Source organism: Nyctereutes procyonoides, unplaced genomic scaffold, assembly GCF_905146905.1.
Source record: "Nyctereutes procyonoides isolate TBG_1078 unplaced genomic scaffold, NYPRO_anot_genome, whole genome shotgun sequence".
In the NCBI taxonomy this organism is placed as follows: domain Eukaryota; kingdom Metazoa; phylum Chordata; class Mammalia; order Carnivora; family Canidae; genus Nyctereutes; species Nyctereutes procyonoides.
The window spans coordinates 10,025,864-10,039,861 of NW_026575128.1; the positions used below are offsets into that span (position 1 = coordinate 10,025,864).

Below are 13,998 nucleotides of genomic sequence, written 5' to 3' on the forward strand. Positions count from 1 at the left end.
CCTGTCACAAATTGATCCCAACCTCAAAGTCTACAGCAATTTAATACTTGTTTATATACTTTTTTTTTATTATATACTTTCATACCGAATACTTTATGTATATACATTAATCTCAACTCCTTAACTAAAATGGTAGCTCCTTAGGGGTAAAGGGTTCATTTTCCTTTCCCCTTGGTGCCTAAGATAAATTTGCTGACTGAGAGAAGAAACTGGTAATGGAGTGTCCTGGTCTCTATCCTTAAAGTCTTACTCAGTTTATGATAAACTGCTTTTTCCCCACAAATAAGAATTAAACTTATACAAAATTACATGCAATTTGAACTAGTTGTGTCAGTAATAAAAGTCTCACTCTTCTTAGAGCCATTTTCATAAGAATTCAGAAAAATTTTTAAAAATTAAATATATCTGGAGGATTGCTTTCTTCATTCCCACACTCTATCCCTTAGTTACTTTACTGCAAGCTCTCTAGATTAAGTAACAAGATAATTACTCAACTGGCCTCTGGGAGCATGCTCCAGGTTGGCTATTTAATTAAAAGATAGGTATATGTGTATTCATATTAAGTTGAACTCAAAAGTATTTTTGATCAGTGAAAATAAGGAACTCTAAGACTTCAAAAGCCACATCCCATAAGCCAAACTGAGTATCCAAGTCACAAGGTCAGACAGGTCATCCAGGAGCAGAACATATTTAGTTCTCCCTTAGTACTTTACTTTTTGATTGCATGTAGCAATCTCTTGCCATTAAAAGCACACTTTGGCTGTCAATTAGCCAGCTTTTCCTCTTATCTTTCACTTCCACTTGCACTCCAAGTCTTTAGCACCACCATTTCATCTATATCCAAACTGCAAAAATCCTGAACTCTGAGCACACTATCATAAACATTATATTCAGCATTAAAAGTTACTGGTGAAGGGGCAGCCTGGGTGGCTCAGCGGTTTAGTGCCGCCTTCAATCCAGGGCGTGATCCTGGAGACCCAGGATTGAGTCCCATATCAGGCTCAGTCAGGCTCCCTACGTGGAGCCTGCTTCTCCCTCTGCTTCTCTCTGTCTCCGTCTCTCAGGAATAGAGAAAATAAAAAAAAAAATTTTTTTAAGTTACTGGTACAGAATCAACTTCTAAATATTTCTTACAGCCTGCTTTTTAATGACTTATTTGAATACAGGACAGAAATACATCATCCCTAACTCTTTGCTTTAGGGAAGGTTATACATGGAAGATAATTATATTCAGAAATGGCTCCAGCCAAGATGACAAATATAACATCTAATTTTAATTGTATTTACAATTACCCTCCTTATAGAATTTAACTTGGCTAAGACACAGTAAAGACAGAAGACAAAAGAGAAAAAGTGGCACAAATTGAAGAAAACTCAGAGAGAACCTATACTGGTCATTCTGTGACAGTTTTTCTGTTTAGAAGACATAAAATTAAGATCTTTAAAAAATAATCATTATTATATTATAATTTTATATTAAACTTTTAATAGATTGAAATTTTATAATATAGACATTTCTAGAAAGTATTATCTAAAAAATATTTTAAGGAAGTTAACTTCTCAGATCTTATGCACTGGGTAACTCATTACCCCTATCTTCTCAAGTTACTCTATAATTAGCTCTAGAATTAAACACTGACACACAGACTGCCCTACTCTTAAAGGTACATACATTCTTAATGGTAAAGAATCAGCCTTAATTAAAGGACATCTAGAATGGGTTTCAGGCATAAATAAAACGCCTGCAACAATGGTGACAAATAAGCAAGTATCTTCAAAAAAAAGATCAAAGCAAGTTGAACTACACAGAACACAAACCAAACTCAAATGAAAAAGCTCACACACTTTATAAATCACAAGTTATAGAACAAAAATGAAGTCAGATAAAACAGTTAATGTGGGAAAGAAAAATAGAATCCTTTATGTTATGAATGCCAAAGCACAGGATTCTGAGAATAATTTACATAGAAGTAAAACCATAAAATTTCATACTCTTACAGAAAAATGCAATTAACTGATTTCCACATTTATTCAAGTATTTGAGTGCCTGCTATGTGAAAAGCGTAGTTCTAACAATGCAAAGAGTGCTAGAGTAAGAGGCCAGCAGGAGATATGGCATTGTTATAAATAATTAAAAATCAAAAAAGGGTAAAGTGTCTGTCCTAAGAATGGTAAACAAAATGCTAAAGGAGTTCAGATAAAGCTGTTATTTACATTAGGGGAGATCAGTAAAGGACTCATGGCATATGAGCTGGACCTTGAAAGCTATAACATACTGGGAACAACTAAGGGAAGAGAATTCTGGGCAATGGAAACAGAACACAGGTAGAGGCTGGAAAGCAGAAGGCATATATAGAATTATAGCAAACTGTTCAGTCTGATTAGAGTATAAATTGTATATGAGACTACAAAAAGCTGGAAAACTATAAGGAGCTAGATCATGAATCTGGTTGCTAATACCGAGATCTTCAGTAATAAGTCATTAAGAATCATTAAGGATTAAGAGGCAAGGTATCTGATCTGGAGATTTATCTAGCATTGAAGAATGAAATGAATGGGGAAGAGGATACATCAATTAGGTTACCATGAGAGGTAGCGAGGACTTCAATCATGGTGGTTACAGTATAAGAGGGAGAACACAGAGTTCTAAGGCACTACGTATCTACAATGTGTAGGAAGCCATTCCACTCCACTGAGAGATTTTAAAAATCTTAACACATCATTCATTTTTTTTAAAAAAGATTTATTAATGTGAGAGAAAGTGTGCATGTGCACGAGCGGGGAGGGGAGGCAAGTGGCAAAGGGAGAGGAAGAGAAAGAAGCAGATTCCTCACCAAGTACATAGTCCATTGTGGGGCTCCATCCCATGATCCTGAGATCATGACCTGAGTAGGAAGAGCTGGACGCTCAACCGACTGTGCTACCGAACGACCCCCACATCATTTAATTTTTAAAGAAACTGTAATCTGGAAAAATAATCATTATTAAAGTACTAAGAGCTAATTAACTAATCAAGCAATATATGATTTCTAGATAAATATTACAAACAAAAATGGTCAAGGGATGCTTTAAGACTTTGGATTTGATCTGCACCTTAAAAGACAACTTGAAGAGGCAGGGATAAAATTTCACACAAAGGAAACTTTTTAAAGTTAAATTTAATAAAATTAAGATATGTGAAATACAGATTGATTTCCAAAAAGGTATAGAAAATGTAATACATAAAAAATTTTCAAATACCTGAATTTAATTTCACATTATCAGAAAAACAAGGTAATATATTACAGCTTTAAATAGTCAAAAATAAGTATTTTTAGATTTTTAAAGGAGGATGAATACTAAGTTCTTATAGGAAACCAAGTCTTTTTTATAAAAGTATCTTGAAGCTTTATTCAGTCACCATTTGAAATATCCAAAATGTCATTCGTGAAAAGTTCCTCAAAACACAACATAATCTTATAAACTCTCTTCATATTTTACAAGTAAGTGACAATTAGGATTTGAACTCAGATCCATCTGACTCCAAAACCAGAGGTACGCTTGTACTCATTAACTTACTTTCTTCTGATTTAAAAATCCCAAATGAATTAATCTCAAAGTATAGGACAGAAGAGATCAATCTCAAACTGTGTAACTGCTGCAAAACTGATACCAATCTTTGTATTTATAATATAGATATCACAGTATTCAGACAGAAATACTGTAAAGTGGCTTTTGTTGTTCAGTGAATATTAACTTCTTTTTAACAAAGTGCTACTCTTGAATTAGCATACGACAAATGAGGGTGCCTGGTGTTTTAGAGTAACAGTACTTCATGCAGGTACTTCAACCTGTTCAAATATTCCTTTCAACACTGGGCTACCAGCTGGCCTTTCCTCTTACGGACCACCTTCATCCTCCAGCCTTTCATGATTTACCTACCCTCTCACAACCTTTCTAAGACTGACCTTGATGGGCAGATTTCTTTGCATTCTTTTGAAATATTCAGGAAGGACAGAGTAGAGGGTAGGCCAATTTCTTTGTTTTTCCCTTATAATTCAAGAAAAGCTGTAACCTCTTCCCTCCCATTTCTTTATGGACAAAGATTCATTTTCCCATAAAATAAACATTACAGAATATATACTGTATATATTTTAAACACCCTAAATTATTTTATAATTATTTTAAACCAATTCCTGATGGCTAAAATTTGACTTGTAGGATTGATTCCTTAAAAAGGACCCACAAAGAGGAAAGAAGGCACTTGGAATGCGCAGTTCTTACAAGATATTAAATAGCACTGGCCTCGGGGATCCCTGGGTGGCGCAGCGGTTTGGCGCCTGCCTTTGGCCCGGGGCGCGATCCTGGAGGCCCGGGATCGAATCCCACCTCGGGCTTCCGGTGCATGGAGCCTGCTTCTCCCTCTGCCTGTGTCTCTGCCTCTCTCTCTCTCTCTCTCTCTGCGACTATCATAAATAAATTAAAAAAAAATAGCACTGGCCTCAAAATATTAATTCATTTAAAAGAAATCCATTCATTCAACCAATAATTGATTATCTAATATGTGCCAGGCACTTTTCAACCATTAAAAAAAAAAAAACCTTTCCTCAAGGAGTTTATTTAGCCTTAGTGGGAGAAGACAGATAACAAGCAATAAACAAAATAAAGACAGTGTGTTAGAAAGTGATAAAAGTTACGGGGAAAAAAACAGTATGAGAGAATGAGAATTCCAGGGTGTTGAGGCAGGTTGTAATTTTAAATGGGGTGTTCAGAAAGTGTTTATGAAGGTGTCCTTTGAGTAAAGACCTGAAGGAGGTGAGAGAATCAGCAATGCAAATACCTGGAGAAGAGCACTCCAGGCATAAAAACAATGAGGGAAAAGGTCCTGGAGTATCCTAGGAACAAGTAGGCCAAAGAAGCTAAAGGGATGTCAGCAGGGGGAAAACTAGTAAGAAGTCAGCATCAAGAGAGATATGTGTTGGGGATATACAGATAATGTAGGGCTTATGGACACAGAGGGATTTGCCTTTTACTGTGAATGAAATGGAGATCCACATAAGGTTGCACCAAGAGACATGATTTGTAGTTGTTTTTTTGAGACATGATTTGTTTTACCAGAATAACTGACTGCTGGGTTAAGAACAGACTGTAGGGAAGGCAAGGGTGAATACAGTGAGACCAGTTAGAATACTAACTAAACACAGGAAATAAACAGGTACTTCCTATAAACTTTCACCATAATGGCATAGAGTTTACTTTTTAAACATAAATTAAATACATCTGTCAGGTCCTTCTAATAGGAAATAACCTAGAAATTTACTAAGTAGAGCTCTTAGCATTTACCTACACCATGCAACACAAAAAGGACATCTTTTAACCACCCACTACAGAAAAATACTGTGTTCCTCTATAATCAGCTTTAAAGATTTTTAAAGATCCTATTGCAGCTGAGACTATTCTTTCAAGAAATATGCTATTCTTGTAGCTCTTTTAATTATATACTATTTTTGAAGAAAAAATGTTACTTCTGTCCACTGAAAATATAAATCATTTCCCCTTGGACTGGTGTTTCTCAGATCATTTAAATTAACCATTCCGAAAAATCTTATTTCCTTTGGGAGGGGACAAAGCTTTTTCTACAAAAGTTTCTTTATGCTCCCATTAAAGTTTTATTTCAATTGATACGAAATTTGCATCAGTATCTGGGTCACTCACTTCAAAAAAGGGCAACCACAAAAACTCCTGCTGTCACAAATAACATGTTCCTTCATGATTAAAAAAAAAAAAATCTATCACCTAGTTCTCCTGGAAAAACCAAATACAATTCCTAAAAATTATGTTATCCTTAACACTGTATTACCGTGCGGGTAAGAGAAAAAGGGCCATTAAGTCAGGATATTCAATTTGCCTGGAAAGGGATTAGGGAGTATGGAAGGAGATTTTGAAATAAAAATCATACCTCTACAAAAATTTGCTCAGGAAGCTAAAATAAGCACACTGCCCTATAGCATTTGAGGGAAATGAAAAGTGAAATATAAACAATTTACTTGCTTCAAATATTCAAAAATATGAAAAGACTTCCCTGTGACACTCTCTGGAAGAAACAGGTGTGTAAACTTACCACACAAGGTACTGAATTCAAATTCATTAATTCATTCAACATTTAAATGCTTAAGTGCCAGTAATTTCTTTTTTTTAAGTGCCAGTAATTTCATGAAACATTGAGGATACAGTCCTTGTTCTTAAGAGCTTAGTCTTCACTTATTCAGTCCCACAAGCTACTGAATATTTACTATGAGCCAGATGCTGGGGATGTAACAGCATAGCAGGTGACACAAGGGTCCCTACCTGCCAGCAGCTTACACTGGAGGCAGAAGGAAATGCCATAAGGATGAAACCTACATCTAACAAAACAAAGATATTAACACCCCAAGTGTTGTTTGTGCTGCTTATGGAATGGGGGGAGGGTGGGGGGGTGCTCCACAAACAACTGAGGGATGGATTCACAGGGGGAGGGAGGAGAAGGTAGAGACCTGGGAGAGTGGTGACAGGAGAGCTGAGTCTTTAAAGAGGATTAGATGTTCACCTTGCTGACCTTGGGGGAAGGGATCCTAGCAGAGGGAGCAACTGGAGCAAAGGCAGAGATGTGAACTGATGTATTTGGCAGGCCTGAAATACAGAATGTGAAAGATAAACCATGGAGGCTTCTGTATGCCACGATTAAGACTGGACTTTACTGGCATATATATATATATATATATATGAAAGGACCCTGAGGGTTTTATTCACAAAACCAGGATATGTGATCAGGTTTTTCTGGTGTGATGAGACACTGGTTTACACAGGAATGAGAGAAGAATAACACTAGATAATGATGTCACCACATGAAACAACAAAGGAGACTGCCCGGTTAGAAAACTAAACCCCCTTCAGTTAAAAAAATTAAGGCATTTAACTATTTAAACCCCTCTGGAAAAAAAGCTAACCAATATCATTCAAAATTGAAAAGTAGAGAAAAGGCTTTTATATATTCTAAATAAGATCTACATTATCTATTTGGAGTTCAAGAGATCTTAGCTTTTTTATTAACTGTAAACATATATAGGACGGATTGCTGTACAAAAAGCGATGAAACTGTTTAGGAGCAAGTCTTTGATACGAACTGAGAACCACGAGTAACAGAAGGTATTCAAGTCAGGTTTAAAGGTTTCCAAAGTTCAAGATACTCAAGTTTTATTGAATCAGCGCGTTTAAAAGGTGTGTCATAGGGTGGAGCGAGAGGAGGAGGGATCAAAATTAATACATACACACACACATATGTATAAACAAGTAACTCCTGATGTCGCCAGCACTAAAATCACCACTTGATCTTTTCTCATGTAGGAGAAATGAGCACCTACCAGATTCAATTAACGCAGGGTACAGGGAGGGGAGGGGGAGCGGATGGCCACACATGACGAGGAGGTGGGGGGCAACCACCTACCCAGAACCCACAGTCCAGGCGGCGGCGCGAGGAGGAAACGTCCCCCACATCTCATACCAGATTCCACGCTTTAGACATAAAGGCGGAACGAGGTCATCCCCAAATTCCACAAGCGAGGAGGATACTGTCACCACTCGGATCCCAGAACTCAAGGACAGAGAGGGCCGTCCCCACGCCGTTCCTGATGGGAGGTGAAGGGTCCCCCTTACCCCGGGAGGGGCGGCGATCACCTTCAGTCCCCGCCCTAGGGCCGCCGCCCCCCAGGCCGGGCCGGGCGAGGCCGGGGCGGTGACAGCCCCTCGGCCCCCTCGGCGCCCCCCCGGCCCCTCGGCCCCCCTCGGCTCCCCCGCTCCCCTCGGGCCCCGACGCCCCCCCCGCCCCCCCCCGCTCGGGCCGCCTCGCCCCGCTCCTCCCCAACACACAGCCTCCCCTACCTGATATGGCGGCGGCGGCTCCTGGTCCGGCTCCGTCCCCTCGCCGAAACTAGCGCGGTCGGACTGGGACTCGTGAAGCAGGGAGATGTCATCCGAGGTGGGGGACTTGAGGCAGTTCCCCATCTTCCGAGGCTACGAGGTGTGATCCGGAGGAGGCAGAAGCAGCGGCGGGCCGTTCGCACGCGCCGGGCCAGCGAGGCGGGGTCGGCGGCAGGCCGGGCTCAGGCGGCGGCTCCCCCGCGCCCCGGCGCCGCCGGAGGGCTGCTCATGCCAGGCCCCGGCCCGGGGGCTCAAGGCTGGGCTCCGCTGGGGTCGCGACGGGCGCCTCCTGCGAGGCGGCACTGGGGGGGGGGGGGCGGGGAGACGGAGCCCTTCCCCACCCCGCCCCCCCGCGGGGCGGCGGCGGCCACCGAGCTGCCGGGCCTAACGCGGGTCAGGGGCAGGGGGCGCGGCTGCCGCGGCTGCCCCAGCTGCTGCCTCAGCTGCTGCTGCCCCCGCCGACGCCGGAGCCGCGGCCGCGGGCCTCATCCTACTCCGCCTCAGAGCGGCGGCGGCGGCCAGAACGAGGCGGGCCGCGGCCGTGCGTCACGCGCCGTGCGTGCCCCGGGCCCGCCCCCGGCGCCCGAGCCCTCGGCGTCTCCGGCCGCGGCCGCGCCCCCTCCCGCCCGGCGGCTGTTCCCGTGGCCCAGGCGGCGGGGCCGGGCCTCGGAAGCCGCCCTGCGGGCTCCCTCCCGCGGGTCCCTGCTCCCTCCGGGCGCGCCTCAGGCAGCCTCCTGCCCGCCGCCGGCCGGGTGAGGTGCTCGCAAACCCTCCTCGGAACGGGTCGCTCCCGGGTTGAAATGTTAGGGAGGCTTCTTCCCCGTTCTCCCTTCAGAATAAAGTCCAAGCTCACCCGTGAGCCGGGCCACCGTTCACACAGCTGCGCGATCTCTTTAAAACATAAATTGACCCCCCATTTAAGACCTTCACTGGCTTACCCAAACCGTTAGGACGGCTCTGAGTATTCTTAAACGGTTTACAGATCTACTTCCCCAATCTCATTAGCAGCATTGTCTCCTCAGGTATCTAACTGCGGGCTGTCTAAAGTACCTCGGGTTATCTTAGAAGACTGTTCCCTCCGGCTGAGGCCTTCACCCGAACTGCTTCTCCGACCTACGCGCGCTTCGCCTTCACGCCAGACCTCCTACCCCCCATCAGGCTAACCGTTATTCCCAGTTGTCCTTCCTACTTTTCAAGCTAGAGTATTAAGTAATGAATGATTCTTGGGGGTGTATGAAAGATTCCAATACAAACATGGGATTAGGGAATCCCATATTTAGGTGGAGCTATCAATGGGAAGGAAGGTAAGTCTTGAGGAAGACAGGATGCAGCAAAACGGTTCTATTTAATATGGGACATTTATTAGCCTGAGCCAGACATAGAAGAGCCCAGAAAGGTGTACATTGGTATTTCTGTTTTGCAAGAATGGAAATATGGATTCAAATAGCTATTCAGGGCTAAAGCCAGGATTTGAATCATATACTAGTCACCTTTGTTAGGTGTGAGAAAGGACTACAACATTTTTCGTCCTGGTATTTCTCCGTGTTTAAAAACAGGGGAATGAGGGAAGACATCTTGAATGCCTTTGGTGTCTACATGTAAGGAAGTAGCCATTTGAGGATCCTTCTTCCTAACCCAGCTTTAGAAAGCAGCCCTTGGGTAGTGCCCTATAGACCAGAGTGTGACCTAATGACAAAATATAATTTAAAATAGAAAGTAGTAACCAGGACTATTGCAGTGACAAGAACTCCTAACTCTAGTCAGGCTCCTCTAAATTCCTCAAGGCCCTAAACTTGGGTTCTGTGGTTGGCCCCCATATTCCAGTTTTAGCAAGAATCTATCTGAGTCACTTTAACCCCTGTCTTGCATCTGACCCCCTTAGCCTGCCTTCAGCAAAAATCCTATCAAGGAGGTTTAGCCAGAATTCTCCTTAGCCCTGATGTTTCTTCTTAGCAATTTTCTATCCATTTATCCCACCCTGTTCCTCGCCCATAAATCCATGCTTGTCCTTTTTGTATTCAGAATAGAGTCCAGTTCTACAGTGAGCTCTCCCTTTCCCTATTGCAACAGCTCCTGAATAAAATTTGCCTTCACTACTTCTTCTGTCTGGCTCTGGTTTTCTCTAGCAGCAGGAGATCTAATGCAGAAGGAGATATGATAGTCTGATATCTTCTATGGACTAGATTTTTTTAAAAATAGATTTTATTTTTTAGACAAGTTTTAGGTTCACATCAATATTGAGCAGAAGGTACAAAGATTTACTATATAAAGCCCACGCCTATGCATGCATAGCCTCCCCCATTATCAACATCCTGCACCAGAGTGGTACATTTGTTACAAATGATGAGCCTACAATGACCCATTACTAACCTACAAAATCCTTGCTTATGTTAGGGTTCACTTTTGCTGTTGTACATTCTATGGGCTTGGACAAATTTATTTTTAAAAAATAATTATTTATTCATGATAGAGAGAGAGAGAGAGAGAGGCAGAGACACAGGTGCAGGGAGAAGCAGGCTCCATGCAGGGAACCCAACGTGGGACTCAATCCCAGGACTCCAGGGTCACGCCCTGGGCCGAAGGCAAGTGCTCAAACCGCTGAGCCACCCAGGCTGCCCATTGGACAAATTTATAATGGTGTGTATCCACCATTTTGGCATCATACAGAATAGTTTCACTGACCTAAAAATCTGTGCTCCACCTATGCATCCCTATCTTGCCACTGGCAACCACTGATACTGATTCTTTACTGTCTCCATAGTTTTACCTTCTTCAAAATGTCACGTAGTTGAAACCATTCAGGGTAGAGCCTTTTCAGATTGTCTTCTCTTAGTTAGTAATATGCAGTTAAGGTTCTTTCACGTTTGTCCACGACTTGATAATTCATTTCTTTTAGCACTAAATAATATTCCATTCTCTGAATGTCCCACAGTTTACACTGAAGGACATTTTAATTGCTTCCAAGTTTTGGCAATTATGAATAAAACTGCTATAAACATCCACACACAGAGGTTTTTTTCCCCCAATTTTTTTTACTGTGGTAAAATACACTTAACATAATAAACTTAACATAATATTTGCCACTTTAACCATTTTTTAAATTTTTTTATTTATTTATGATAGTCACAGAGAGAGAGAGAGAGAGAGAGGCAGAGACACAGGCAGAGGGAGAAGCAGGCTCCATGCACCGGGAGCCCGACGTGGGACTCAATCCCGGGTCTCCAGGATCGCGCCCCGGGCCAAAGGCAGGCACCAAACCGCTGTGCCACCCAGGGATCCCTTAACCATTTTTTAAAGTAGGCTCCATGCCCAGCATGGAGCCCAACATGGGGCCCAACATGGGGCTTGAACCCACAACCATGAGATCAAGACCTAAGCTGAGATCAAGAGTCAGATGCCTAACTGACTGAGCCATCCACAAGTCCCTCACCTTAACCATTTTCACATTTCAGTGGAATTAAAAACATTCATAATATTGTGCAACCATCACCATCATCCTTCTCCAGATTTTTATTCATTTTGTAAAACCCAAACTATCCATTAATAAACAATAATGCCCATTCTCCTCTCTCTCTAGCCACTGGCAACCACCATTCTACTTTCTGTCTCTGTGATTTTTTTTTTATTTATTCATGATAGACATGGTGGGGGAGGGGGCAGAGGGAGAAGCAGGCTCCATGCTGGGAGCCTGACATGGGACTCAATCCCAGGACTCCAGGATCATTCCCTGGGCCAAAGGCAGGCGCCAAACTGCTGAGCCACTGAGCCACCCAGGGATCCCTGTCTCTGTGATTTTTGACTAAGTATCTCACAGTATTTGTCCTTCTGCAACTGGCTTTAAGGTGCATCCATATTGTAACATATTGCAGAATTTCCTCCCTCCTTAAGCCGAATAATATTCCATTGTGTGTGTGTATACCACGTTTTACTTGTCCATTCATCCATTGATGGGCACAAGTGTCATCCAAGTTCTAGCTATTATGAATTGTGCTGCTCTGAACATGGGCATACAAATATTTCTTTGAGACTCTGATTTCAATTCTTTAGTCATATACCTGGAAGTGGAACTGCTGGATCACATGGTAATTCTGTTTAATTTTTTGAGGAATTGCCACAGTGTTTTCCACATCAAATATACCATTGTACATTCCCACAAAAGTGTGTTTGCAAGTTTTTGTTTGTTTGTTTTTGTAGACATAAGTTTTCAACTAATTTTGGCAAATATCAAAGAGCCCAACTGCTGGATTGTATGCTTTTTTTGTTGTTGTTGTTTTTTGTGTTTTTTTTTTTTAATTTATGATAGTCACACAGAGAGAGAGAGAGAGAGAGGTAGAGACATAGGCAGAGGGAGAAGCAGGCTCCATGCACTGGGAGCCCGATGTGGGATTCGATCCCGGGTCTCCAGGATCGCGCCCTGGGCCAAAGGCAGGCGCCAAACCGCTGCACCACCCAGGGATCCCGCTGGATTGTATGTTAAGAATATGTTTAATTTTGTAAAGAAACTACCAAGTTGTCTTCCAAAGTGTCTGTACTGTTTTGCATCTCCTCCAGCAATGAATGAGAGCTCCTGTTTCTCCATATCCTCACCAGAATTTGGTGTTATCAGTATTCTGGGTTTTGGCCATACTAACAGGTGTATAGTGGTAACTCATTCTTTTTAATTTCCATTTATCTGAAATTTTCCTTTCCTATGCTTATTTGCCATCTGTATGTCTTAATTGGTGAGATTTTTTTGTTTTTTTTTTAAAGAGGGTTGTTTATATTGTTGTTGAGTTTTTAGAGTTCCTTATACATCTTAGAGAACAGTCCTTTATCAGATATGTCTTTTGCAACATTTCCTTCAAGTCTGTGGCTTATCTTTTCATCTGCTTGACACTGTCTTTCATACAGCAGAAGTTTTTTAATTTAATGAATTCAGCTTATCTATTTTCTTTCAAATATTGTACCATGCATTGTATCTAAAGTCATTGCAAAACCTAAAAAGTCATGTAGGTTTTCTTCTGCGCTATCTTTTAGGGGTTTTATATATTTGCATTTTACGTTTAGATGTGATCCATTTTGAGTTAACTTTTGTGAAGGGTATAAGGTCTGTGTCTAGATTCATTTTTTTTGCACGTGGCTGTGTAGCCATTCTAGTCTAGTACATTTGTTGAAAAGACTATCTTTTCTCCATTGTATTATTTACCTTTGCTTCTTTGTTGAAAATCAGTTGACTATATTTGTGGGGGACTATCTGGGCTCTCTATTCTGTACTATTGATCTATTTGTCCATTCTTCTGCCAAAACCATACTGTCTTGATTACCATAGCCTTGTAGTAAGTCTTGAAGTAGGGTAGCATCAGTCCTCCAACTTTTTCTTCTTCAATTATCTGTTGGTTACTCTGAGTCTTTTGCCTCTCCATAAAAATGGACAATCAGGTTAGGAAGTATTCCCTCTGCTATGTTCTGAAGGAAATTGTAGAGACTTGGCATAATTTCTTCCTTAAATGTTTGGTAGATTTCACCAATTTGGCAGTATGCCTACCTGGTCCTGGTGCTTTCTGTTTTGGAACATTATTATTTTTGATTCAATTTCTTTAATGAGGTTTTTCATATTGTCTATTTATTCTAGTGTGAATTGTGTGGCAAATTGAGTCAAAAAACTGGTTGATTTCACCTACACTATCAAATTCATGGGCATAGAATTGTTCAAAGGGATCTGCAGGGATGTCCTTCCTTTCATTTCTGATGTTAGGAATTTGTGTCTTCTCCTTTTTTAACTTAGCCTGGCTAGAGGCTTGTTGATTTTATTGATCTTTTCAAAGAACCAGCTTTTGGTTTAATTGATTTTCTCTATTGATTTCCTGTTTTTAATTTCATTGATTTCTGCTCTAATTTTTATTATTCCTTTTCTTCTGCTTGCTTTGAATTTAATTTGCTCTTTCTTTTTCTAGTTTCCTAAAATGGAAGTTTAGATGGTTGATTTCTAGATCTTTCTTCTTTTCTAATATAGGCATTCAATGCTATAAATTTCCCTCTAAGCACTGCTTTTGCTGTATCCAAACAAATTTTGTTAAGTTTTCT

General features: G+C 41.4%; 1 protein-coding gene and 1 long non-coding RNA gene across 2 annotated transcripts in view; one reads left to right on the forward strand and one right to left on the reverse strand.

The window, feature by feature from the left end:
* Positions 1-8,440, reverse strand: part of RNF11 (ring finger protein 11) — a 37,548-nt gene extending 29,108 nt beyond the window's left edge. The window contains exon 1 of the mRNA XM_055341974.1: positions 7,897-8,440. Within this exon, the coding sequence (XP_055197949.1) occupies positions 7,897-8,019 (123 nt within the window). The 5' untranslated portion in view covers positions 8,020-8,440. The remainder of the gene's footprint in view (positions 1-7,896) is intronic.
* LOC129520777 (uncharacterized) lies at positions 7,206-10,031 on the forward strand. Its single transcript, XR_008666668.1, has 2 exons — positions 7,206-7,653; positions 8,958-10,031. It is a non-coding gene; the product is annotated as an uncharacterized LOC129520777 (long non-coding RNA).
* Positions 10,032-13,998: the final 3,967 nt, after the last annotated feature.